The following is a 26,600-nucleotide window of genomic DNA, read 5'->3' on the forward strand; positions in this document are numbered from 1 at the left end:
CTAAAAAAATTCAAATAAATACCTTACAATTACGGAAAACTTAAATTGGAAAGAACAAATAGAAAATGTTGTGGGGAAGGCTAACCAAAGACTGCGTTTTAGTAGTAGGATACTTAGAAAATGTAACAGATATACTAAGGAGGCTGCCTACACTAGGCTTGTCGTCCTCTTTTAGAATACTGCTGCGCAGTGTGACATCCTTACCAGATAGGATTGACGGAGTACGTAGAGGAAGTTCAAAGAAGGGCAGCACGTTTTGTATTGTCGCGAAATATGGAGAGTGTGTCACAGAAATGATACAGGATTTGCGCTGGACATCATGAAAAGAAAGGCGTTTTTCGTTGCGTCGGAATCTTCTCACGAAATTCCAATCACCAACTTTCTCCTCCGAATGCGAAAATATTTTGTTGACACCAACATGCATAGGGTGGAACGATCACCACGATAAAATAAGGGAAATCAGAACTCGTACGGAAAGGTATACGCGTTCGTTGTTTCTGTGCGCTATACGAGATTGGAATAATAGAGAACTGTGAAGGTGGTTCGATGAGCCCTCTACCAGGCACTGAAATGTGATGTGCAGAGAATCCATGTAGATGTAGATGTAGAAGTGGAATGACCACATAAAAGAAATAGTAGGAAAAGCAGATGCCTGACTGAAATTCATTGGAAGCTTCTTCATCATCATCATCATCATTTATTGCCTTATCGGGCCTTTAAGGCCTACAGCAAGAAGAACAAAAGGAAAAGTAAAGACAAAAAGACTTACAAAAGTACTCTATACAGTAGTAAAAGTTACATATGTACATTACAGCTTAAAGAAAAACGAAAAAATAAACAGGGCATTCAATCAAAGGTTTAAAAGGCAAGAGGGATACATTACAGAAACAAAAAAAAAACAAAAAAAAAAACACACACGCAGTGTCTGTCAATTACACGAGAGGAGGGAGCTGTTGCAGATGGCAGTCCATCTCATCCGGTCGTTGGCGTCCTCCTCCACGGCTGCTGGTTCCACTTCTTTCAGGATCGTTGTTATCCTATCCTTCCATCGAGTTCTTGGGCGTCCTCTAGGGCGTTTTCCTGTGGGTTGAGAGTGGAGGACTCTGTTTGGAAGGGATCCGTCTGCCCGTAGGATGTGGCCAAACCATTGGAGTCTCTTCTGCGCCAATATTCGTCCAATGTGTGGCTTTCCATACCGCTGGTATAAATCTTCTTTTTTTCTTCGTTCCCATTTACCTTCCATGGCATTGTAGATGGGTCCATATATCTTCCGAAGTACCTTCCTTTCAAATGCACATATTGCTTCTTCTGCTGTTGCTGATGTTGCCCAAGTTTCACAGCCGTATAAAAGTACTGGTCTCACCAGTGTCGTGTATAGGTGGATCTTGTTCTTCTGCGATATCAGCCGAGATCTGAAAAGATTGTTCAGGCTAAAGAACATGCGATTAGCATTTGTTATACGTTGCTGTACTTCTTTCGTTACTTCACTTCTATTTGTTAGTATGGAGCCCAGGTACTTGAACTCTTCAACTCGTTCGAAGGTATGCCTGTCGACATCAATGGAAGGAGGGAGATCTCGGCGGCGTGATACAACAAGATATTTAGTTTTTTCCTCGTTCACCACCAGCCCAATTTTCTCTGCATTGTGGAGGAATCGGGAAGTATCCCTGCGTACTTGCTCTAGAGTGTCGCCAAGGATCACAACATCATCAGCAAATGCCAAGATTGTGTCTGCTCCCACCATCTCCATCTCTCTGGTTCGACAAGTGTCACGGCTTACTTTTTCCAGGGCCAAATTGAATAATATTGGCGCCAATGGATCTCCTTGTCTCAATCCATTTTGTATACTGAATGATGGTGATAGTTGATTACCAAACCGCACTTGGGCCGTAGACTGAGAGTAGCAAGCAGCAATTAAGCGGATGTATTTTGATGGGATGCCAAGTTCCTCTAACGTTTCCCATAACGTGGCGCGGTCAATGCTGTCATAAGCTTGTCGAAAATCGATGAAGATGAGGTGTAGATCCTTATTGAATTCGTAGAATTTTTCTATCAACTGCCTCAGAGTAAATATGTGATCAATTGTCGATCGTCCAGCAACGAACCCACATTGATAGGTCCCTACAATTCCTTCAGCCAGTGGTTTCATGCGGTTTAGTAGCAGTGTTGTAAAAACTTTGTAGCCAATTTCAAGTAACGAAATCCCTCGGTAGTTGGATACATGAGTAGCATCTCCCTTCTTGAATATGGGACATATGATTGCTCCCTTCCATTCCTCAGGAATAACTTCTGCTTCCCAGATGGTAGAAATTAATCGTTTCAAAGCACCCACCAGTGTTTCCCCTCCCAAGCGAAGCATCTCAGCTGTGATACCACTACCTCCTGGAGCCTTGTTGTTCTTGAGTGCTTTTAGGGCAACACTGATTTCTTCCTCAGATGGTTCAGGGACTTCAACTCTGTCAAAACGGGCATCCGTCTGTGTTGTCCCTACTGGTGGGTTGTCGGGATTCAATATTGGATTGGAAGCTTCTTCAGCAAATGTAATTCATCCACTAAAGAAGTGGCTTACGAGGCGGTTGTTCGACCGATTCTTGAATACTGTTTGTCAGTCTTGGACCCATACCATTAGAGTTCAGTAGTGCTGATAGAAGAGATAGACAATATCCACCGAAGATCGGAACGGTTCGTCACGGGATCGTTCAGTCGGCGCGCGAGCGTTACAGAGGTACTCAACAAACTCCAGTGGCAGACGTTACAAGAGAGGCGTGTGCATCACGGAGAGGTTTATTGTTGAAATTTCGAGAGAGCACTTCTCGGTAAGAGTCGGAGATCATATTACTTCCCCCCAAAATGTGTGTCGCGAAATGACCACGACGAGAAAATTCGAGAAATTAGAGCTAATACAGAGGCCTACCAACCATCATTATTCCCACACGCCATTCGCGAATGGACAAGAGAGGAGATCAGTTTGTGGTATCAGACGTAACCTCCGCCACACACCGTTAGGTGGCTTGCGGAGTACTGTTGTAGATAATTGTGGAGGACACGTAGATGCTCTTACTCGTGTGAGATAACGCTATCAGCACCTCACAGATTTGAAAAGGGCTTCATTGTGGGTTTCCATTAGACTGGCTTATCGAATCGTGCAGTTTTCGTATTTGTGAGCATTCGGATGTGACAGTGCCCCGATTCTGGACTGCATGGGAACGTTTGGGGACAGGCCTACTCGTTGTTAAAGGTTCCGTTCGACCACGTCTGACCTCCACAATGGCGGATCGCCGTATTGTGCACTAAATACTTCGTGGCCCCATCATAGCTGCGCCTGTCATCCGAAAACAAGTAATGGACTCCTTGCAACATTCTGTGTCACTCCGCACTATTGGTGGGAGACGAGCAGGACCTGGAATATGGAATTATCGTTCCATGCGAAGGCTGACGTTAACACCACAACACAACCGGCTCAGTTTGGGGCAGTGCTGTGACTGGAAAGCATGGACTGCCGATGAATGGTGTCGGATTGTGTTCAGTAATGAATCGTGATTCGACACTACTCCAGCTGAGTATTAATTAGCATACGGGTTCATAGCCATGCAGAGCCATTTTCTCTGTTGATCTCTCGAATTCTACATTGAAGAGCCAAAGAAACTGTTACACCTGTCTAATATCGTGTAGGACCCCGTAGAAGTGCCGCAACACGTCGTGGCTTGGACTCGCCTAATGTCTAAGTAGTGCTGGGGGGAACTGACAACATGAATCCTGTAGCGCTGTCCATAAATCCGTAAGAGTACGAGGGGCTGGAGATCTCTTCTGAACAGCAAGTTGCAAGACATCCCAGATGTGCTTAATGATGTTCACGACTGGGGAGTTTGGTGGCCAGCGGAAGTGCTTAAAATGAGAAGAGTATTCCTGGAGGCACTCTGTAGCAAATGCGGGCGTGCAGGGTGTCGCATTGTCCTGCTGGAATTGCCCGTCCGTCGGAATGCACAATGGACATGAATGGATGCAGGTGACCAGACAGGATGCTTAAGTACTTTCATCTGTCGCAGTCGTACCTAGAAGTATCAAGGGTCCCATATCACTCCAACTGCACACGCCCCACACCATTACTGAGCCTCCACCAGCTTGAACAGTCCCCTGCAGACATGTAGGGTCCATGGATTCATGAGGTTGATTCCATACCCGTACACGTCCATCCACTCAATACAATTTGAAACGATACTCGTCCGACTAGGCAACATGTTTCCAGTCTAATTTCGGTTTTGACGGGCCCAGGCGAGTACACGAGTGGGCCATCGACTCCGAAAACCCATATGGATGATGTTTCGTTGAATGGTTCGCACGCTGACGCTTGTTGATGGCCCAGCATTGAAATCTATAGCAGTTTGCGAAAGTGTTGCAATTCTGTCACGTTGAACAATTAGCTTTAGTCTTCGTTGGTCCTGTTCTTGCAGGATCTTTTTCCGGCCACAGCGATTTCGGAGATTTGATGTTTTACCGGATTCCAATATTCACGGTACACTCGTGAAATGGGCGTACGGGAAAATCCCCACTTTATCGAACCCCATCGGTCGTGCGCCGATATAACTCCACCTTCAAATTCACTTAAATCTTTATAACCTGCCATTGTAGCAGCAGTAACCGATCTAACAGCTGCACCAGACACTTGTTGTCTTATATAGGCGTTGCCGACCGCAGCGCCGTCTTCTGCCTGTTTACATATCTCTGTATTTGAATACGCATACCTATACGAGTTCATTTAGCGCTTCAGTGTATTTGCACAGTCAAACGACTGTACCGAAAAGAGAGCAAAGGTTTTGCAAGACAGTTGCGTTATGCGAGTTGCATAAAAATCAGGCGGGAACGCAATTTCGGTCGTAAGGATACTTTTTAGCATGGCAGTACCTTTGACTGAATGATGAATTTAACATTGTTGATTTAATCTGCACATTAGACATCAAAATAGATAATGTTATAACAATCGTTCTTTTTTTCAGCAGCTTATGACCTAGCTTATGTGGATCTCGTAGTGTAAGACTCTGGATTGTATTCAAGTGTACCGGTCACCCTGAACAAGCACGAATCATGTTACTAACTTACGTGAGTGCCGACAAGAAAGTCAGGATTCAAACCCACGAACTCTCGGGCGGTAATCAATGAGCGAGGGTGTGTGGGGCGGCGGATGAGTTTGTACGAAATAATAAAATCTGATTGCTGGATATATGCTTGCGTGTTGAATCAGTTTCTAGCTTTTAGAATGTTGTTATTGCTGTCTTTTGCCGTTCTCAACACTGGCTCTCTATTTACTCCGTGACCCCCAGAAAGTGATTTAATAAAACTTGGAGCCAGTAAATAGATATCCTAGTACCCACTTTACCTGAGAATGTTCTTATAGCTGCAGCTTATAGCTCTGAGGAATTAGGAGATTGTCCGGGATTTCTAATCCAAAAAAAAAAAAACGGTTTTCCAAAAATAGTTGAGTATATTCTGAAATTCACTAATAAAACCCACAAGTATCCCTACAACCTAACTAACAGAACAGTTCAGAGTCTAATGCGCTGATGCAACTATAAATGTCCGAATCAAATGTTAAAAAGAATGCTCGCCATAATTTGATGAAAATATTTCATCAAACGCCACGCTAAATATTTGGTAGAATGTCTGTCCCGCGACGGCACGTGAAAAATACGACAATACGCAAACTGAAGCTAGATAATGAAAATCATTCCAGAATTAACACTTCACATGAAATGTTTTCATGGTTCCGCGTATCTCTAGTAACTTAATACGGCACCCAAGGCTGTTGGTAGCAGATACACTGATGCGACGCGACTACCGACACAGATGGCGTGTCATTCGGCGTCTGGAGAGAACTGGGGCCTTCCTTCCTCGCGCAGTGTTCTTATATATAAAGCCGCGGTGCGGACGGCTGAGGGATCGCCTGATCAAATCCGCTCTCCCAACTAGCCGCTGGGCTAGTAACGCACCACTTCAAGATACATAATAATTTATAGCTTCTTTGGCTGATGGCCGAAGAAGCTCTTAATTTAAACGTGCATTCAGCACGCAGGTAAGTATTGATAATAAAATTTTGACGTGGCTAAGTTAAATACTTTCGGCGAGAGAATTAATTTAATTGCCCTGCACGCACTAGATGAGCTCTGAACTGGCCCTGTTGAGATCCGCTATCGCTATAATTTTATAGGTATTAAAAAGAAACTTTACACATTTTCATAATCATAGCGGACCTCCAACCTATTTAAATCTAAACATCCTAGCCTTATTTACTAGCCTACTTAATCTATCTTGCTTCCTTCAGTTTTGAGACGAAAACCAGAAAATCATGAATTTCCACTAAAGTCTTAATTTGTGAAATCCAAAGTACTGTTTTTATTAAATCATTATGAAAGATGAATCTAAATATAAATTTTGAAATCTCTAGCTCTGTTCTGTTGCGCCAATGATTTTTCCAGAAAAACATCCAAATCTCGGAAATGGCTGAAGTTATCGAACTGATATTTAACACACATTAATTTAGTATTATTTCTGACATGCTAGAAAAGTTTTAGTTCATTTGCTTGATTTTTAAGGTATTGCGCAACATTTATGACGTCAGAGCTAGTTACAGCAGACTGGCTGGCACACAATGGAAACTGATGTGAATTTACAACAGCGTGAGTAGGCTGCTTCCCTACATCACCCTCTACTTAAATTTTTTGTTTATGAATGTTAATGAATGAAAAAAAAATTTAATTACAAAAAGGGAAGCAAGAGTACAGTTTAACTCCCTATGAAAAATCAAAATTGAAATATAAACCGGTAGAAACATTAAAGAAAACTGATTACCTACATTAATTATTTAAATTGTAGGCATATTCACTGCCTTTTAACCAATGTCATTACTCAAAATTTTAAGCAAAGTCAACGAAATATTTTGGCATACATATTGCCTTAGACAAATAAACACATACAAATTGAAAAATTATGAAAATCTTAGATCCATTAAATACATTAAATACACTTTTACCTACACAAATTCAAAGAAAATAACATGATACATAAACAGATGATTATCTCTTAGCAGTCTTTTCTAAACCTGAAAGAAAAGTTCACAAATAATTTTTACACACGTGGTTGTAGCCGCTTTGGCTGGCGTCCTACACTTCCATTCACAAGGGTAGAGGAGGGGAAGTTGCTATGGTGTGCGTCCTTCACGTTCTCTCTAAATTACATGGGGGAAAGGGGAGGGGTCACTGTGAGTTGTGTCCAAGCCACTCCACGCTTTCACGCAGCTATCAGGCTGCCATTATCTGGTTTGTCCTGTAGAACAAACAAAAAGAGTGCCTCAGACTCTGTTCACTTAATATCTAAGGGTGGGTCACAAAGAAATGGGGATATATACATTTTATCTTCCAATATTTTGCTGGAACAAAGTTAACAGAACCTTTCTAATTTTACTCTCACGGTTACTTAATTGTCATAAAATCGTTAAACAAATGGCTCAAAACGCCTTTAGTCATGTACTGGAGAAAATTTATGCTCCTAAGGCATACAATCATAAATCATATTTAATCTGAATTTCTTATTTCTGGGCCGGAACGCTGAACCAATGCTCGGTACATTCCTGAATACATTTGCATTTTAAGCACTTAACTGACTCATCTTTGATTACTTTATTCTTATAGATAGTATGAGTATGATTAGTGGTTGTTTTCTCAGCTTCTTTGTACATGTGAGTAACTTTTGGTAATAGTACAGTTGTAAGTGTTCAAAACACACTACGTTTAGTTGACTACTAAATCCACTTATTGGTCCTCTGCTGTTGTCAGTCCCACATCTGCAATTAGGTACTTACTTACTTTGAAGTGTATTTATGCTGAGCTAAACTAATATTTTACGTCTGTCAGTATGTTCTTTATTTATTTTGCTAGTGTATGTACTTATTTAACACTCACTCTATTAATATTTAAAGCATAGGATAGCACATTTATTTCATATTCATAGTGTATTGCAGCTGATCAGTTTGCTCACGTGGCAATCCATTTCCACTCGATCGGACGCTGAAACCACAGGTAGTCTCTCTCAGACCTACCACTAAACTGCATCAAATAATTATGGACGAACGTAATGCTAAATTCCTTAAACCTATAGGACACCATGAGCTGCTCTGTCTCATCTAACATAAGGGTACCTATGGTCGCATTCACGCCTCCAACTCATAATCTCAATACGTGTAGGTGTATCCTGTCACACACTACACTAAAATAATGGCCAGCTCCAACCTTATAAATACTTCAGGGACGTGTCCTTCACGTCTCAACCACAAACACTGCCCAATTCCATCACACTGCTTTTCCCTGCTACACCAGGTGAGTTTAATCTTACAACTTATCTGCGTATTTTTCCTAACACTAAGCAATCTCTTTTACTATTTATTAGTTAGCTTTAATGCATACACTAGGTTTCACTACCACTTCAGATCTTGCTTGTACATGAATTCATACATCTTTTTAAGTTACTGTTGGTGGACCATTTCCAGTAAAACAACACTTTGTACTTATTATATTACCAGGGTACTATACATAATTGTTACTTCAATACATTTTATATCTTAATTACGTCATACTTCTCTATTGTTTGTCACTATTAGGTTTGTCACATTAGGTATTTTTTTTTTCACTAATCGGTAGATAGTATGGTTACATAACTCATGGCTTGATAGCCATGACAGAAAATTTTCATGTCTGGAAAGAAAAGGTCGAAATTTTAGTGGATAGGAAAGATGAAGATTGAGTGAGACCTGAAAGGGAAAGAAGATCTCACACAGCTGGGACTGCACAGCTGCCACACTGTGTAGAGGTTACAGATCAACCTCCTCCCTACAGCATTCAGTGGCTACCTATGAATTTCTTTAGGTCAATCACGTTCCTGAGACCTAAGAGCTTCTTACTTTTAGGGTGCTCTAGCCTATATGCATTGGCATGTGGTTTTCCTATTATCCTGAAAGGTCCTTGGTATACAAACATGAATTTCTTGGTTTCTGCATTTACTTTCTTTGATTTTTCTTTGGTTTTGACAAGGACTAATTGACCTATTTCAAAGCTAGTAGGTACAGCTTTTGTGTCATGACGCTTCTTCCTTTCCAACGCTCTTTTTCTCATATTAGCCCTAGCCTTTAGTTTCTTCTCGTCTGTGGATATTTGCGTTAGAATAGGGAATTCTACCATATCTGCAATCACATTGTGCGGTTCTTGGCCAAACATCAATTCACAAGGTGCAAAACCAGTTGCATCATGTCTTAAGTTGTTAATTACATTCTCAAAATACTTAATGTGCTCTGCCCAACTTGAGTGTTTCCGAGCACAATAAGTTCTGCAAAGCCTATTCAATTCCCTCATAATACGTTCACTCATATTTCCTTGGGGGAAATACGCAGATATTTTCAGATGTTTCACGCCAGCCTTATCTAGACATTCCTTAAATCTATCAGAAGTAAATTGAGGTCCATTGTCAGACAGCAAATTCTTCGGAACGCCAACGTTCACGAAGAAATCCTTTTCCAACTTTTCAACCAATGTTTTTGCATTTGCTCTTTTAATTGGGTATAGCTTAACATATTTACTGAATCCATCCACCACAACAAAAACATGGGTGCAACCACCTCTCGAAACAGGAAGAGGGCCAAACAAATCACAAGCCAGTAATTCTAGGGTTTCAGTTGGTTCTACTGAATGCATATCCCCTTGTATTCTGGTGTTGGCAGCACGGACTTTCTGGCACACTACACACGATGCTAGACGCTTGGCCACACGGCGGTACATGTTGTCAACCACCACCTTCTCTTGTAATTTTGCAATGCACTTCTTTGCACCGTAGTGCCCATACCTCAGGTGTACATAGTCGATTAGTAAGTCTACATGTTGTGAGGGAAAGCACAGCTTCCACTCAGAAACACCTACCTTTTTCCTTCTAAACAGAATACCTTTATGCAGACAATAGTATTGTGAAACCTTAGGATAGTTCGCATTTCCTAAATAGCTCTTCACTAATTTCAATTGGTCATCTGCATTCTGCTCACGTCTCAAGTTCTTAATCACTCTCTTTAATGCACTTTCTTCCTTTACTTCGTGCAATGCAAACATTCGAATTTCATTTGGGTCTGTTGCTGCAATTCCCGCGTCATCACAGAGCTCCGCACTTCTAGATAACCCATCAGCTACCAGATTGTCTTTCCCTTGAATATACCTAACCTCAAGGTCAAACTGCTGGAGATACAAAGACCATCTTACCAAACGAGAATTCCTCAACTTACAGGTCTTTAAAAAGGTCAATGCCTTATGGTCACTGTAAACAATTATCTTGTGACCTAATAAATACTGCTCAAACTTCTGTACCCCAAATACAATTGCTAATGCTTCCAATTCTGAGATGCCATAATTTCTCTCTGCTGCCTGTAAAGATCGACTTGCGAAAGCTATAGTCTTGTGCACTTCTTGTTCGTTCTCTATTTCTATTTGGAATATCTCCACAGCTATACCATAGCCACTAGCATCAACAGACATACAGAATGGTTTTTCAAAGTCAGGATGATGCAAAATTGGACTATTAATTAAAGATTGTTTAAGTACCTCAAACGCCTGTTGACATTCTGCTGTCCAAACCCAAGGGGTATTCTTTTTCAGCAGGAGGTGAAGACAGGGAGCATTAAAAGCCTGATCACTAACAAAACGTCTATAGAAACCGAAAAGACCGAACATTGATCTCAATTGCTTCTTGTTTCTGGGAGCCTCAAATTTTTCAATGACTGCTAGCTTGCCTGGGTCAGGCAGAATACCTTTTCCACTTATTCTATATCCCAAGAAACCTATTTCTTCTTTAACGCACTCTGTCTTTTCAATCTTTAGTTTCATGCCACCTCTCTCAATAGCCTCTAACACTTTCCCTAATAAAGCTATGTGTTCTTCCCAGGTAGGAGTTGCTATTAATAGATCATCTACGTAAACTGTTATTTTATTGCTTAAAGCTGGTCCTAAAACATGGCACATCACACGTACGAAGGCACAAACAGAGATATTAAGTCCGAAAGGTACCACACGGTATTGGTAACAAACTCCTTCGTACAAGAAAGCTGTGTACTTCCTTGAATTTTCCGCCAGTGGCAAATTCCAATACCCACACGTGATGTCCATGGACGTTAAGAATTTTACTCCCCGGAATTTTTGCAGTAACTCGTCCATGTTCTGCGGTCTATCACTTTCCCTAACCACTATTTCATTCAACCAACGAGCGTCCAAGACCAATCTGACACTCCCGTCTCTTTTTGGTACAACAACAAGAGGATTATTGTACTCACTGACCGCTTTTTCAATCACACCCCACTCTAGCATTCTCTGTATCTCCTTCCGAACTGCCTCCTTCCTAGCTACATGTATTTGGTATGGCTTCCTGAAAAACACTTGGCCGGGTTTCACTTGTAAATGACATTCATAACCCTTGACTATGCCAGGTCGATCCGAAAATACCTTATGATGCCTTTTTTAGAACCTGTCTCAGTTCTTCCTTTTGATTGTCTGAAATCCTATCGATTTCCTGCAATTTAGCTTCTATTTTGTCTAAAATAATTGCTTCTTCTTCTTCTTCTGTGTTCAGCTTATTGTCATTACGATTAACACCTTCGTCCCAATATCTCCTGTTTTTCAGAACTCGTATAGGCAGCTCCCAAGTTTCATGATCAGTTACTACATGTTTATCACTAAAAGGGACTGTAATTACTCCAGTTATTGGCAAGACCATTTTTAACTGGCTTCTTTCAAAGTCAAAAACACTCTGATATTTTGACAAGAAATCTATGCCAATTAAAACCTCAATACTGAGATTGTTTACAATTAAACATGGATGATCAATTAAATTATCATTAATGTTAAAGGGCAGTAAAGCTTCTTGCTTTACCGTTTTTGAAACCTTGCCAGTAGCACCAATTATTCTTAGTCCTGATACCTTCATTACTGTAAGCTTGTCTTTACCAGGTAATGCATCAAAGAAGGACTGCGATATTGCACTCACCTCACTTCCACTGTCTAAGAGACAACGTACATTGATACCCAACATATTCACTATTATTATAGGGTGGCTTATTCTAGGTTGTACAGGTGGTTCCTCAGATTCATCTAATAGTTCCTTTTGGATTTGTCTCCAACTAAAGTGATCAACATCTGTCTTCATTACCTTTAGGTCACAGTGTGTAGGGGTTTCCTGAATTACATTTTCCGCTGCCTTTTCCAGTCGGTCTATTAATTTTAAATCGAAACACCGCACGACTTCATTACATTTAGTTTGCTGAACATGACCCAAATTACTGTAGTCTGAGCGATTCTGCGCCTCCAGACCGGGCATAATACTAGTTACAGCTAAACCACTTTCACCATTATCGTCGGTTTCCTTCTCAAGTGACAACTGGTCACAGCTACTGGGTTCATCGACCCCCAACAGGCTACCCTCTACATTCTCACTTATCTCCTGTCCTAAATCTATTAGTACATTATCAACATCCTGCACAGGCACTTTAGATAAGAGCACATCATCCTCATCGTAAATATAAGCATGAATTTCTTCTGCTTCTTCACCTGTCAATTCAGTATTTTGTAGCACATCCCTACTGTTACACTGCTGCGCCTTCTCTTTCTCTTCCCACTTAGAAAGCGTCTCTAACACGGTATCTATCAAATATTGTGAGTGATCTAATATTTCTGTTGTATCCTTAGGTGCTACCGACTCTTCATCCACATGTTCAGTTTGAGTATTCTGATCTGTCTTACCAATTCCCTTAACTACTGGCTTAGGAAAAGTAACCGCCTGGTGAGCGCCAGTGTCCTCATAGACGGGAACTAGTTTTCCTGCCTCGGCCTACTGTTGTTTCCTCTATTTTCATTATAGTTGACTGGCACAGCATTACTTTCCGTACTGTGGTTTACATGCATAATTTTGTTTGGCACAACATTACTGCCATTTGGATGCCATTGTTGGTTTTGATAATTATTTCCCCAATTCCTACCTCTCTTAGGATTACGAACACCTACTGTTCTGATGTTTACATTGCCATTTTGCTCGTTCCTAAAATTACTATTATTATTATTGGCATTACGGTTATTACGTGCTTGCTCCTCATTGGCAGCAACACGTTCTACACGTTCCAAATACTCAATGAAACGATCCAGATTGTCTCTAGGGGCAGATATAATTCTAGTTTGCCAATACCATGGCAGTTTGGCTTCAAGACCTAGTATAATCATTTCTGGTTTTAGCTTTTCCGCCAAATGTGACAAACGTGAAATCCATGACCTAGCAAACTCTTTAATAGATTCCTTGCCTGCATTGAAGCGTTTTCCACTCCAAAATTCTCTCAACACTTCATTTTGCTTATTGCTAGACCAATATTCATTAATAAAAGCTGTTTTAAATTCCGCTAATGTTTTACATTTCAACATAACATCAGCTGACCAACGCATGGCGTCACCTGCTAAATGGCTTCTAATAAATGAGATTTTCTCTCGCTCAGACCAAGTTGGTGGAATCACATCTTCAAAATCGTTCCAGAAATCTAGCGGGTGGATATTTTTATCTGGATCGAACCGCAAGAACTGCCGACACCCGATAAAAGCGGCGTTTGCAGCTACAACTTGTTGTACATTACCATTACCAGAAGTTACTGAAGCTACTTTACTCTCAATGTTAGCAATGTTAGTACTTATATTTTCTACTTTCATTTCAACATTATCTACCCTTTGCACAATATGAGTAGTGTCAGTTTTGATTGCTTCTACTTCTGCTTGACATATGTTTACTTTTATATTAACATCTTTAAATCTATCTGAGCACAGTTCAGACTCCGCCTCGATCTTTTCTGTTAACTTGTGCTCCAGCTTCGCATCTTCCATTTGGAAGTCTTTGCGAACCTCAGCAACTTCGGATTTAACTGTTTTATACATTTCAGAAAACTGTTGAGCAACCTTTTTCTTAATATCCTCATGATTGCAATCAATTTTATAATTCAAACTGTCTAGATCCTCTTTCAACTTATTGCAACCAGCTTTGAAGGTATCGTCCATTACCTCCAATCGTTTATTAAAATTAGTTTGACTGGCCACAATCCTATTATTTACCTCAATTATATCAGATTTTAATTCAGCATTGCTGCTTTTGACCTGTTCACTTATTTCAGACTTTAATTCAGCTGTCATTTGTGCATTACTGGCAGCTATTGCTTGTAATATAACATTTAGATCCACAGCCCCAGCATCTTTGGGTTGCTCACGAGCTGGCTTTTTATCACACTCAGGTGACGAAAAACTAGCTCCAATACCAGAATCATCAAAACCAAATGAAACTTCTGATTGATTAGTCATATCTAACCTCTCCTTCTTAAACTCTACCATCTCTGATGACTGTTTCATTTTTAATTCATCAGAGAAACTATCATCCAATAAATTTACAATTTCTACTTTCCGCTTTACTACAGGGGTCTCTATTATTGAATCATTGCCCCTTCCCACACTACTGTCAGGAGACAATACTTCATATTTCACTTTAACATTACTACTTTCATGCATATTTACACTCGAACCGTTGTCTGTATTTACAGTTCCCTCAACAGACATAGGTTCTGATTTAAGTTTAACCTCAGCTTCTTTTGACGGTTCCATCGCCGACAGTCTTTTAGTGCAGGTTAGTAAAATTTTTAACAGCTTTTCACTTAACTTAGTTCCTTCTGCACGACGTATGGCGTTGCCGGCGCGGCGTACCAGGATTCCTGATGCGACGTGGCACGTTGAACTGCAGACGGCTCTCCGACGGCTGTTGTGTGTTTGCGTGGCCCGCAATTGCAGGCTCTGCGCCGGCTGCTCCAGCGGACGACTGCGGTGCGGCGAGACTGGCTTCTCGCGATGCCGGCAGCACCGCTAGACTCAGTGCCAGCTCCGTCAATCCAGATGCGTTGTTAATCCAATTGCGTCGTCCACATGCACACGTAACACATTCACTGTTCTATACTCAGTTGCGTGTCGCATTTCACTCGCGAATCCGAATAGTTAAAAATCACTTTCACTTAGTTGATTTCCCGGCCGATGCACCATATGTGGGGCGGCGAGAGAGTTTGTAGAAAATTTACTGTTGTATCCTTATTTGAATGTTGTAACACTTCCCGGCCGATGCACCATATGTGGGGCGGCGGATAAGTTTGAAATATGTAATTTACTGTATAAATGATTTCTAGCTTTTAGAATGTTGTTATTGCTGTCTTTTGCCGTTCTCAACACTGGCTCTCTATTTACTCCGTGACCCCCAGAAAGTGATTTAATAAAACTTGGAGCCAGTAAATAGATATCCTAGTGCCCACTTTACCTGAGAATGTTCTTATAGCTGCAGCTTATAGCTCTGAGGAATTAGGAGATTGTCCGGGATTTCTAATCCAAAAAAAAAAACGGTTTTCCAAAAATAGTTGAGTATATTCTGAAATTCACTAATAAAACCCACAAGTATCCCTACAACCTAACTAACAGAACAGTTCAGAGTCTAATGCGCTGATGCAACTATAAATGTCCGAATCAAATGTTAAAAAGAATGCTCGCCATAATTTGATGAAAATATTTCATCAAACGCCACGCTAAATATTTGGTAGAATGTCTGTCCCGCGACGGCACGTGAAAAATACGACAATACGCAAACTGAAGCTAGATAATGAAAATCATTCCAGAATTAACACTTCACATGAAATGTTTTCATGGTTCCGCGTATCTCTAGTAACTTAATACGGCACCCAAGGCTGTTGGTAGCAGATACACTGATGCGACGCGACTACCGACACAGATGGCGTGTCATTCGGCGTCTGGAGAGAACTGGGGCCTTCCTTCCTCGCGCAGTGTTCTTATATATAAAGCCGCGGTGCGGACGGCTGAGGGATCGCCTGATCAAATCCGCTCTCCCAACTAGCCGCTGGGCTAGTAACGCACCACTTCAAGATACATAATAATTTATAGCTTCTTTGGCTGATGGCCGAAGAAGCTCTTAATTTAAACGTGCATTCAGCACGCAGGTAAGTATTGATAATAAAATTTTGACGTGGCTAAGTTAAATACTTTCGGCGAGAGAATTAATTTAATTGCCCTGCACGCACTAGATGAGCTCTGAACTGGCCCTGTTGAGATCCGCTATCGCTATAATTTTATAGGTATTAAAAAGAAACTTTACACATTTTCATAATCATAGCGGACCTCCAACCTATTTAAATCTAAACATCCTAGCCTTATTTACTAGCCTACTTAATCTATCTTGCTTCCTTCAGTTTTGAGACGAAAACCAGAAAATCATGAATTTCCACTAAAGTCTTAATTTGTGAAATCCAAAGTACTGTTTTTATTAAATCATTATGAAAGATGAATCTAAATATAAATTTTGAAGTCTCTAGCTCTGTTCTGTTGCGCCAATGATTTTTCCAGAAAAACGTCCAAATCTCGGAAATGGCTGAAGTTATCGAACTGATATTTAACACACATTAATTTAGTATTATTTCTGACATGCTAGAAAAGTTTTAGTTCATTTGCTTGATTTTTAAGGTATTGCGCAACATTTATGACGTCAGAGCTAGTTACAGCAGACTGGCTGGCACACAATGGAAACTGATGTGAATTTACAACAGCGTGAGTAGGCTGCTTCCCTACAGGTGGACGATTTAATCAGATGGGAAGAGAAAGCGGAGGAATGTGGAGGTGTCTTACTTCCATTTCGACACAAGGAGAGTGGACTGTTTCCTCCATCTTGGATTTTTACACAAAACAACAGAAGTATTATTTCGACCTTGAATTTTTACATAGGAGAAGTTGGCTCTTTCCGCTGCCTTAATTTGTATCCATTTCACGGTTTAAATAAGGTTAGCTCATATTCGTGGATATGGTAGCAAATTATGATTTTAGGTATATCATGCTAAAGACTTTTTTGTTACTTTGCTGTGGTGGTAATCAACAGACATGAATCTTTCTATACTAAAATTAGTGTTTTTCATATTCGCTGTTCGCACACACATAAAAAAAAGTTTTGCATCACCCCTGTTCCCAGAACTCCTGAAGATAGACGTTGACTGTGGATACTGCTTCACAGACACAGTCCCTTTGACTGTTCAGAGATGTCACTAAACCCGCTGGAAAATGTAAACGATCATGCAAGCGCAGCGCCTATTACACGGAGGGGGTCCGGCAGCCGATCAGTTCCAGTCATTCTACCAGCAAGGAGGTACATAGGTCGTGTTGCCTGTAGTTCAACCATGGCTAGACGGTCAATACTGCGATTCAATCGCGCCCGCATTGTTACTTTGTGACAGGAAGGGCTTTCAACAAGGGAAGTGTCCAGGCGTCTCAGAGTGAACCAAAGCGATGTTGTTCGCACATGGAGGAGATACAGAGAGACAGGAACTGTCGATGACAAGCCTCGCTCAGGCCACCCGAGGACTACTACTGCAGTGGATGACCGCTACCTACGGATTATGGCTCGGAGGAACCCTGACAGCACGCCACAATGTTGAATAATGCTTTTCGTGCAGCCACACGACGTCTTGTTACGAATCAAACCCTGTGCAGTAGGCTGCATGATGCGCAACTTCACTCCCGACGTCCATGGCGAGGTCCATCTTTGGAACCACGACACCATGCAGCACGGTACAGGGCCCAACAACTTGCCGAATGTACCGCTCAGGATTGGTATCATGTTCTCTTCACCGATGAACGTTGCATATGCCTTCAACCAGACAACCGTTGGAGTCGTTGGAGGCAACCCGGTCAGGATGAACGCCTTAGACACGCTGCCCAGCGAGTGCAGCATGGAGGTCCACTGCTGTTTTGGGGTGGTATTATGTGGGGCCGATGTACGCCGGTGGTGCTCGTGGAAGGCACCGTAACGGCTGTACGATATGTGAATGCCTCCTCCGACCGATATCGGCAGTGTAATGGCGAGGCATTCCTCTTCATTGACAACAATTTGCGCCCCCATCGTGCACATCTTGTAATGACTTACTTCAGGATAACAACATCGCTCGACTAGAGTGGCCAGCATGTTCTCCAGACAGGAACCCTATCGAATATGCCTGGGATAGATTGAAAAGGGCTGTTTATGGACGACGTGACCCACCAACCACTCTGAGGGATCCACGCCGAATCGCTGTTGAGGAGTGGGACAACCTGGACCAAAAGTGCCTTGATGATCTTGTACATAGTATGCCACGACGAATACGGCATGCATCGATGCAAGAGGACGTGCTACTGGGTATCAGAGGTACCGGTGTATAGGAATGTGGACCACCATTTCTGAAGGTCTCGCTGTATGGTGGTACAACATGCAATGTGTGGTTTTCTTTGAGCAATAAAAAGGGCGGAAATGATGTTTATATTGATCTCTATTCCAATTTTCTGTACAGGTTACGAAACTCTCGGAACCGAGGTGATGCCATTTTTTAATGTATGTATTTTTGTGTACCAGTGAGTAACATTTCTGGCGTCGGACTTCGCAGTAAGACTCCGACATACACCGCTGTAGCTTTGATTTGAGCCGCGCGGGATTAGCCGAGCGGTCGAACAAGTAAGGCGCTGCAGTCTTGGACTGTGCGGAGGTTCGAGTCCTCCCTCGGGCATGGGTGTGTGTGTTTGACCTTAGGATAATTTAGGTTAAGTAGTGTTTTTATTTGATGCACCAGTGTTTAACATTGTTAGAGTGCCGTGCATGAGTGTTCAGGCTGGATTGCCATTGTTACTACTTTAACACAATGGATAATGACAGCGACCCTTTTTGCCGTGTAAGTTAGACAGAAAGTCAGTGCTTATGTGTCACGAAGTGAGTAATCCGAGTCTTCTATCGAAGTTTTTAGTTTCAGCTACGAAAGCTGACTAGGTTTGTCAGATGTTCGGCAGCGGCATGACCTTGACGTATGAGGACCAACTTCTTTGGCTCGCGGGGTCCCCGGCCTTCTCCTTTGCAGTGCCAGAAGGCTGCAATACCTTCCAGTTTTTGAAGTTCATCCTGCGTGATGAATTAATGTCTTGGTTGTAGATAACGATACATATGCAAATCAATGCAGATCCAGTTCAGAACATTGGCGCCAAATAACGAGTGACGAAATATATATTTTTGTATCACTTGTAATTTTGTAAAGCACAGTAAATTTATCGAAACCGCAATAATATTGTTCACGGAACCAAATATTTTCCGTTCCCCTTTTTCCGTGAATTCTTACAAGTAAAAAACATTAAAATACATGATCTACATAATCACCCCATTCCTAAATTGAACAGAATATAAATTGTACTTCATAATGCAAAGGAAAAGTGTATATACTTATACACTAGTGAAAGAGATGGTCCGATAAATTAATCTGTGTTTCTACACAAAGGCAGACTTGACTGGGAACAGTATATGCTGCTGAAAATATTCGGATGTTGTATTAACTCTTTCATGCTACGCGAATCCAAGGTGAATAAGTAAAATCCACTGGGAAAGGTGCAAATTTTGAGGAACAGTACAAACACCTTCCAATGGCTTCACAAGTTACCGTATAATGTAGTTGGTCAAACATTTTTTCAGCAAGTGGTATCGTCTGACAACTAATACCTTTATACATCCCCACAGCCAGTTGGTATTTTGGTGACCAAATCAACGCATACATTTATGGTCCTGACAAATGGAACGGAAAAAAGTCCCCTAGGAATAACGAGCAAAAATTTGAATTGGGGAAATGCTGTAGTTTTCCAGCAAGGCAAATTAATGGCTGTGCCTTGGGAAGAAACGTGTCCCACTGTGTTTCTCCAACTATTCGTAATTATCACATAACCACAACTACATAAATAAGTGTTTTCTATATGCAAAGTGTCATCAGTTCTAATAAGACTCATAATTCGATGAAAAAACGTTATATTGAACATGAAGTGTTTCTTTCATTCAGCTGTTCTAAAACGTATAGAGTTCTGTAACAACATGTTGATTGTTGTTGTGGTCTTCAGTCCTGAGACTGGTTTGATGCAGCTCTCCATGCTCCTCTATCCTGTGCAAGCTTTTTCATCTCCCAGTACCTACTGCAACCTACATCCTTCTGAATCTGCTTAGTGTATTCATCTCTTGGTCTCCCTCTACGATTTTTACCCTCCACGCTGCCCTCCAATACTAAATTGGTGATCCCTTGATGCCTCAGAACATGTCCTACCAACCGATCCCTTCTTCTGGTCAAGTTGTGCCACAAACTTCTCTTCTCCCCTATCCTATCCAATACTTCCGCATTAGTTATGTGATCTACCCATCTAATCTTCAGCATTCTTCTGTAGCACCACATTTCGAAAGCTTCTATTCTCTTCTTGTCCAAACTATTTATCGTCCATGTTTCACTTCCATACATGGCTACACTCCATACAAATACTTTCAGAAATGACTTCCTGACACTTAAATCTATACTCGACGTTAACACATTTCTCTTCTTCAGAAACACTTTCCTTGCCATTGCCAGTCTACATTTTATATCCTCTCTACTTCGACAATCATCAGTTATTTTGCTCCCCAAATAGCAAAACTCCTTTACTACTTTAAGTGTCTCATTTCCTAATCTAATTCCCTCAGCATCACCCGACTTAATTAGACTACATTCCATTATCCTTGTTTTGCTTTTGTTGATGTTCATCTTATATCCTCCTTTCAAGACACTGTCCATTCCATTCAACTGCTCTTCCAAGTCCTTTGCTGTCTCTGACAAAATTACAATGTCATCTGCGAACCTCAAAGTTTTTATTTCTTTTCCATGAATTTTAATACCTACTCCGAATTTTTCTTTTGTTTCCTTTACTTCTTGCTCAATATACAGATTGAACAACATCGGGGAGAGGCTACAACCCTGTCTTACTCCCTTCCCAACCACTGCTTCCCTTTCATGTCCCTCGACTCTTATAACTGCCATCTGGTTTCTGTACAAATTGTAAACAGCCTTTCGCTCCCTGTATTTTACCCCTGCCACCTTTAGAATTGGAAAGAGAGTATTCCAGTTAACATTGTCAAAAGCTTTCTCTAAGTCTACAAATGCTAGAAACGTAGGTTTGCCTTTCCTTAATCTTTCTTCTAAGATATATATTCTTTATTATTCTTCCAAAATAATTATTTCTGTATACATTAAACAAAGCTGCACTAAATGAAGAGCGCCACGAATTCTTCTAACAATCGTATTTTGGTCAAGAAACGTGAAATTTGATTTCTACGTCCATCGTGTATTCAAATGGACAAGTAATAAATACTTCATATTGTTTACCATACCATTTATTTATTTACATGCTTTACAAAACTGTAATTCAAAAATACAGAGTGCGTCAATTGTTGGAAAAATAAACCAACTGTGGCTCCATTGGTCTCAGAGTCTATAAGCCCTACACTAATTTCGGGATCTGATGATGACCCTCAGTCATTCTGCTTTCTGTGGTGACATTCTACAAGCTCACCTACGTTGATTCTAAATGTGTCCCGTCTTCAAAAGACTTCCTGCATTCATGGGCAGATGTGAAACACGCCACGAGACTTACGATAGCTCCGCCACGCTGCCTTAGCCACTTCCTTCCGCCAGCGCGAGCTTCCCGTCAGTTGGCACCGTGTGGTAGTAATAGACCGAGTCGCCGCCAACCAACTGGAAGTCCCGCAACATTCGGATCTGGGACAGGCGGCTGTGCTCCCTGAGTAGATGCTCTTCATTGAGGTACGTACAACGTCAACGTTACGTCACGTCGCTCAGGCCGTTACTGAAGGATGAAAGTGATGTTAAGAGTGACTGTACGTCGAAAAAGTCGGATTATAGTGTCAGCAGTAAGAAACTCACAATAGTAGTAAAAAATTAGTGGCGAAAGCAAAACTATTAAAAATGTTCAAATGTGTGTGAAATCTTATGGGACTTAACTGCTAAGGTCATCAGTCACTAAGCTTACACACTACTTAACCTAAATTATCCTAAGGACAAACACACACACCCATGCCCGAGGGAGGACTCGAACCTCCGCCGGGACCAGCTGCACAGTCCATGACTGCAGCGCCTAGACCGCTCGACTAATACCGCGCGGCGCAAAATTAATAATAAATGTTCTTGTCAAAAGGTGTATTGTAAATTCTACACGCCTTTGTGATCTGAAAGAATATAAAAAGGATCACACAAACATTTCAGAACATTTATTTGCTCACACATACAAACATAAAAATATATTTATCAGGCAGTAAATATCCTCTTTTTGCTTATCTTTTGCGTCTTGTTTCTTTCTGATTGCCAGATAACAACAAAAAATTATATTTTTCTTCTTCAATGAAGCTCATAGATCGGCAGTTGAAGCAATTTACATAAAAAACTTTTCATCTATTTATGTCCTTTTCACAAACGGTGTTCGGTTTTCCTATGTCCAAGTACTGTAAAACTTAAGTAATTTCAGTTATTGTTCTCTTTCCTCGAAGAACACTTGAAGGAAAAATACCAACTGCTCCTATAAGCATTAAAATAAAAATTAAGAGACAAAATTTATTCTATATCTATACCCATACTAATAAAAAAGCTGTAAAATCGACGTGTCAGTCTATTTGGACATGCCACTCTCCAAACCTACTAGACGAGTTTTCATGGGGTTTTCACAGGTCACTTGAGATTAGCTAGGGGCAACATACAAATTCTATTTCATCAAAATCAGATCACGAAAAAAATATATTGTAATTTAAAGTTTTAAAAATGCGACAGTGTTTGCCCGTTACCTTTTCGTGACAAAGCCGCTGAACTGATAAAGATGAAATTTGATACGAAGATTGCTAGAACACTGAGGAAAAACATAAGCTACTTTAGAAAGTGTGTTGTTGTTGTGGTCATCAGTCCAGAGACTGGTTTGATGCAGCTCTCCATGCTACTCTATCCCTCTATCGTGTGCAAGCTTCTTCATCTCCCAGTACCTACTGCAACCTACATCCTTCGGAATCTGCTTAGTGTATTCATCTCTTGGTCTCCCTCTAGGAATTTTACCCACCGCGATACCCTCAAATACTACATTGGCGATCCCTTGATGCCTCAGAACATGTCCTACCAACCGATCCCTTCCTTTAGTCAAGTTGTGCCACAAATTTTTCTTCTCTCCAATTCTATTCAGTACCTCCTCATTAGTTATGTGATCTACCCATCTAACCTGCATTCTTCTGTAGCACCACGTTTCGAAAGCTTCTATTCTCTTTTTGTCGAAACTATTTATCGTCCACGTTTCACTTCCATACATGGCTACACTCCATACAAATACTTTCAGAAACGACTTCCTGACACTTAAATCTATACTCGATGTTAACAAATTTCTCTTCTTCAGAAACGCTTTCCTTGCCATTGCCAGTCTACATTTTATATCCTCTCTACTTCGGCCATCATCAGTTATTTTACTCCCCAAATAGCAAAACTCCTTTACTACTTCAAGTGTCTCATTTCCCAATCTAATTCCCTCAGCATCACCCGATTTAATTCGACTATATTCCATTATCTTCGTTTTGCTTTTGTTGATGTTCATCTTATATCCTCCTTTCAAGTCACTGTCCATTCCGTTCAGCTGCTCTTCCAGGTCCTTTGCTGTCTCTGACAGAATTACAATGTCATCGGCGAACCTCAAAGTTTTAATTTCTTCTCCGTGGGTTTTAATTTCTACTCCAAATTTTTCTTTTGTTACGTTTACTGCTTGCTCAATATACAGATTGAATAACATCGGGTATAGGCTACAACCCTGTCTCACTCCCTTCCCAACCACTGCTTCCCTTTCATGCCCCTAGACCCTTATAACTGCCATCTGGTTTCTGTACAAATTGTAAATAGCCTTTCGTTCCCTGTATTTTACCCCTGCCAACTTCAGAATTTGAAGGAGAGTATTCCATTCAACACTGTCAAAAGCTTTCTCTAAGTCTACAAATGTTAGAAACGTAGGTTTGCCTTTCCTTAATCTATTTGTAAGATAAGTCGTAGGGTCAGTGTTGCCTCACGTGTTCCAACGTTTCTACTGAATCCAAACTGATCTTCCCCGAGGTCGGCTTCTACCAGTTTTTCCATTCGTCTGTAAAGAATTCGTGTTAGTATTTTGCAGCCGTGGCTTATTAAACTGATAGTTCGGTAATTTTCACATCTGTCAACCCCTTCTTTCTTCAGGATTGGAATTATTATATTCTTTTTGATGCCTGAGTGCATTACGTCTGTCTCATACATCTTGCTCACCAGATGGTAGAGTTTTGTCAGGGCTGGCTCTCCCAAGGCTATCAGTAGTTCTAATGGAATGCTGTCTACTCCCAGGGCCTTGTTTCGACTCAGGTCTTTCAGTGCTCTGTCAAACTCTTCACGCAGTATCATATCTTCCATTTCATCTTCATCTACAACCTCTCCCATTTCCATAATATTGCTCGCAAGCACATCGCCCTTGTATAGACCCTCTATATACTCCTTCCACCTTTCTGCTTTCCCTTCTTTGCTTAGAACTGGGTTTCCATCTGAGCTCTTGAAATTCATGCAAGTGGTTCTCTTTTCTCCAAAGGTCTCTTTAATTTTCCTGTAGGCAGTATCTATCTTACCCCTAGTGATATACGCCTCTCCATCCTTACATTTGTCCTCTAGCCATCCCTGCTTAGCTATTTTGCGTACAAGATATTTATTGATTTGAAGAATATTACGCTAATTAGGGAAAAATATTTACTCATTGTAAAAGTTATTTATTCTTCGACACTTCATCGCTTTTATTCATTGTTATGTTCTACGTAATACGATTCAACATAACGAATACAATACTTCTACAATTGTCAGTGTACAAAAAGATATAATATCTCTCTCGTTATAGCTCTCCAGTCCTCCAAGTGGAGAGTCACCTCCTCGTAGTACAGCAATCGTCAACCACGAATTGCCACTAACTACCTCTGTAGTTGTACAAGAAAATTGAATCTTGCAACCTACAAAGGTAATAGGCCCTTGGAGTAGCTTTTGTTGGCCAGTCTCATTTGGAGTAATAGAAAAACTGTCCACACTCTTGTAGACAGGCATCCTCGATCTCATCTTCTCCTCCTGTAAGGCATGGCTGTGTGATTCGTGCGGCTGCCTCGAGTCGAACGAGCATGCTGTTGCCTCTGTAGCGGAAATTCGTACTGATAAGACTGGGCGCGGCAGCAAGTAGCGCGCCGATAAACCGCAATGGCGGCACCGGAAGTGGAGCAATTCTGCGGATCGCGCTCAGTTAAAACTTAGCGCGATCCGCCAAGCCCTAGCGGCGGCCGAGCGAAACTCGTTCAAGGTCACACGCCTTATACAGCGTTATGCAGTAAATGCACACAGCCATATAATAGGTGCGAAACTAGCTCTGTTAAGTGATCACGACTAAACCGCTGAATCAGTTTTGATGTAATTTGGTACTGAGATGTCTTAAACCCTGAGGAAGAACATAAGGTACTTTGAAAATAAAAAAAGAAAAGTCGACACCTAGAAGTACGAAGACGGGGATGGAGCTCTTTTTACATCAGTGAAAATAAATCATGTTAAAAATTGTTATATTTGTTGCATAATGTACACGTCTTATGATGTATAGATACTTCAGTAGCACGATGTATAGATTTGCGCTCCTGCCCCCGCCCGTCAGCATGCGCTAAAGTACTGATACGCGAACGCAGCCGCGGGTAACAGCTAGTCCATTACTGTAACATGATTGAGCGATGCGAGAACAGGTAACTTCCTATTCTAACAGATGACGGCACTGTCGAAAGACAAGTCTCGGCTACAAACAGCTGCCAATTAGGGAAATCAGCCTCCCTCTGCCGATCTGCATATGTCCTGCAACTTGTTGTAACTTAGCGCAGTTGAAACTTCTATGTTTTATGTCTAAAACTGCCGAATGCTTACTGAATGTTCTTAAACTGCTGAGTGAAATTGAACCTACTGTCTCGTTACTTTTTTTTATCATTTCACTGGCCTACAGAAGTTTCCCTGACAAATACAACTCAAACTTATTCTATTCATTTATTGCCTACACTATACAAACGCAACGCGATCTGACTGCAAATAATTAACACAAAAGATTGGCCCTGAATTAGAAGAAATCCTAACAATAACCCACACATTTCATAAGTCAGTTACCTCACAGAAAATCTTCATTACTCGAACTACAGCAAATGCGGCAAGCTGCAACTACAGCCAGCTAAATAAAAATATTCTAACTACTGTAGGCTCTAACTACAAATAGGCATGTCATTAGCAAAGGAAAGATTTTGTTGCAGAGCAAACAATGTATTTAGCAAATTTTTACCTTAAGCATGTGTCATCCAGTTCCAAAAATTATATTATCGTTAAAAATTCCATTTCTCAAACATTAGCAGATACATCAATCATCATTTTACAATCCATATCCAACCAATACTGAATCTCCGTGAGGAACACACGTCAAGACCGTCCTCTTGCGCTAACACTTCCGACCGCCAACCTCCAACACTGCTAACTGTTAACTTCTAACTGCGAGTCCTTCCAGCCACAAAGTCTCTTAGCGAGGGCGCTGAGTGCTGTCAGTGATATTAATGCA

At 41.1% G+C, this 26,600-nt stretch overlaps 2 protein-coding genes across 3 annotated transcripts in view; one reads left to right on the top strand and one right to left on the bottom strand.

Moving 5' to 3' along the window:
• LOC126469879 (uncharacterized) overlaps positions 1 to 26,502 on the bottom strand; it is a 406,588-nt gene extending 380,086 nt beyond the window's left edge. Inside the window, exon 1 of the mRNA XM_050097207.1 lies at positions 26,331 to 26,502. The gene's annotated coding sequence lies outside the window, so the exon portion shown is untranslated. The remainder of the gene's footprint in view (positions 1 to 26,330) is intronic.
• The window catches only part of LOC126469881 (uncharacterized), a 284,993-nt gene continuing 280,016 nt past the window's right edge, over positions 21,624 to 26,600 (top strand). Inside the window, exon 1 of one of the 2 annotated variants that reach the window (XM_050097209.1) lies at positions 21,624 to 21,754. Coding sequence is in view for 1 of the 2 variants with exons in the window: in XM_050097210.1 (XP_049953167.1) it covers positions 21,740 to 21,754 (15 nt within the window). In the remaining variant the exon portion in view is untranslated. The remainder of the gene's footprint in view (positions 21,755 to 26,600) is intronic. The other variant, XM_050097210.1, reaches the window with a different exon arrangement.

Source organism: Schistocerca serialis, chromosome 3 (genome assembly GCF_023864345.2).
Source record: "Schistocerca serialis cubense isolate TAMUIC-IGC-003099 chromosome 3, iqSchSeri2.2, whole genome shotgun sequence".
Lineage (NCBI taxonomy): Eukaryota > Metazoa > Arthropoda > Insecta > Orthoptera > Acrididae > Schistocerca > Schistocerca serialis.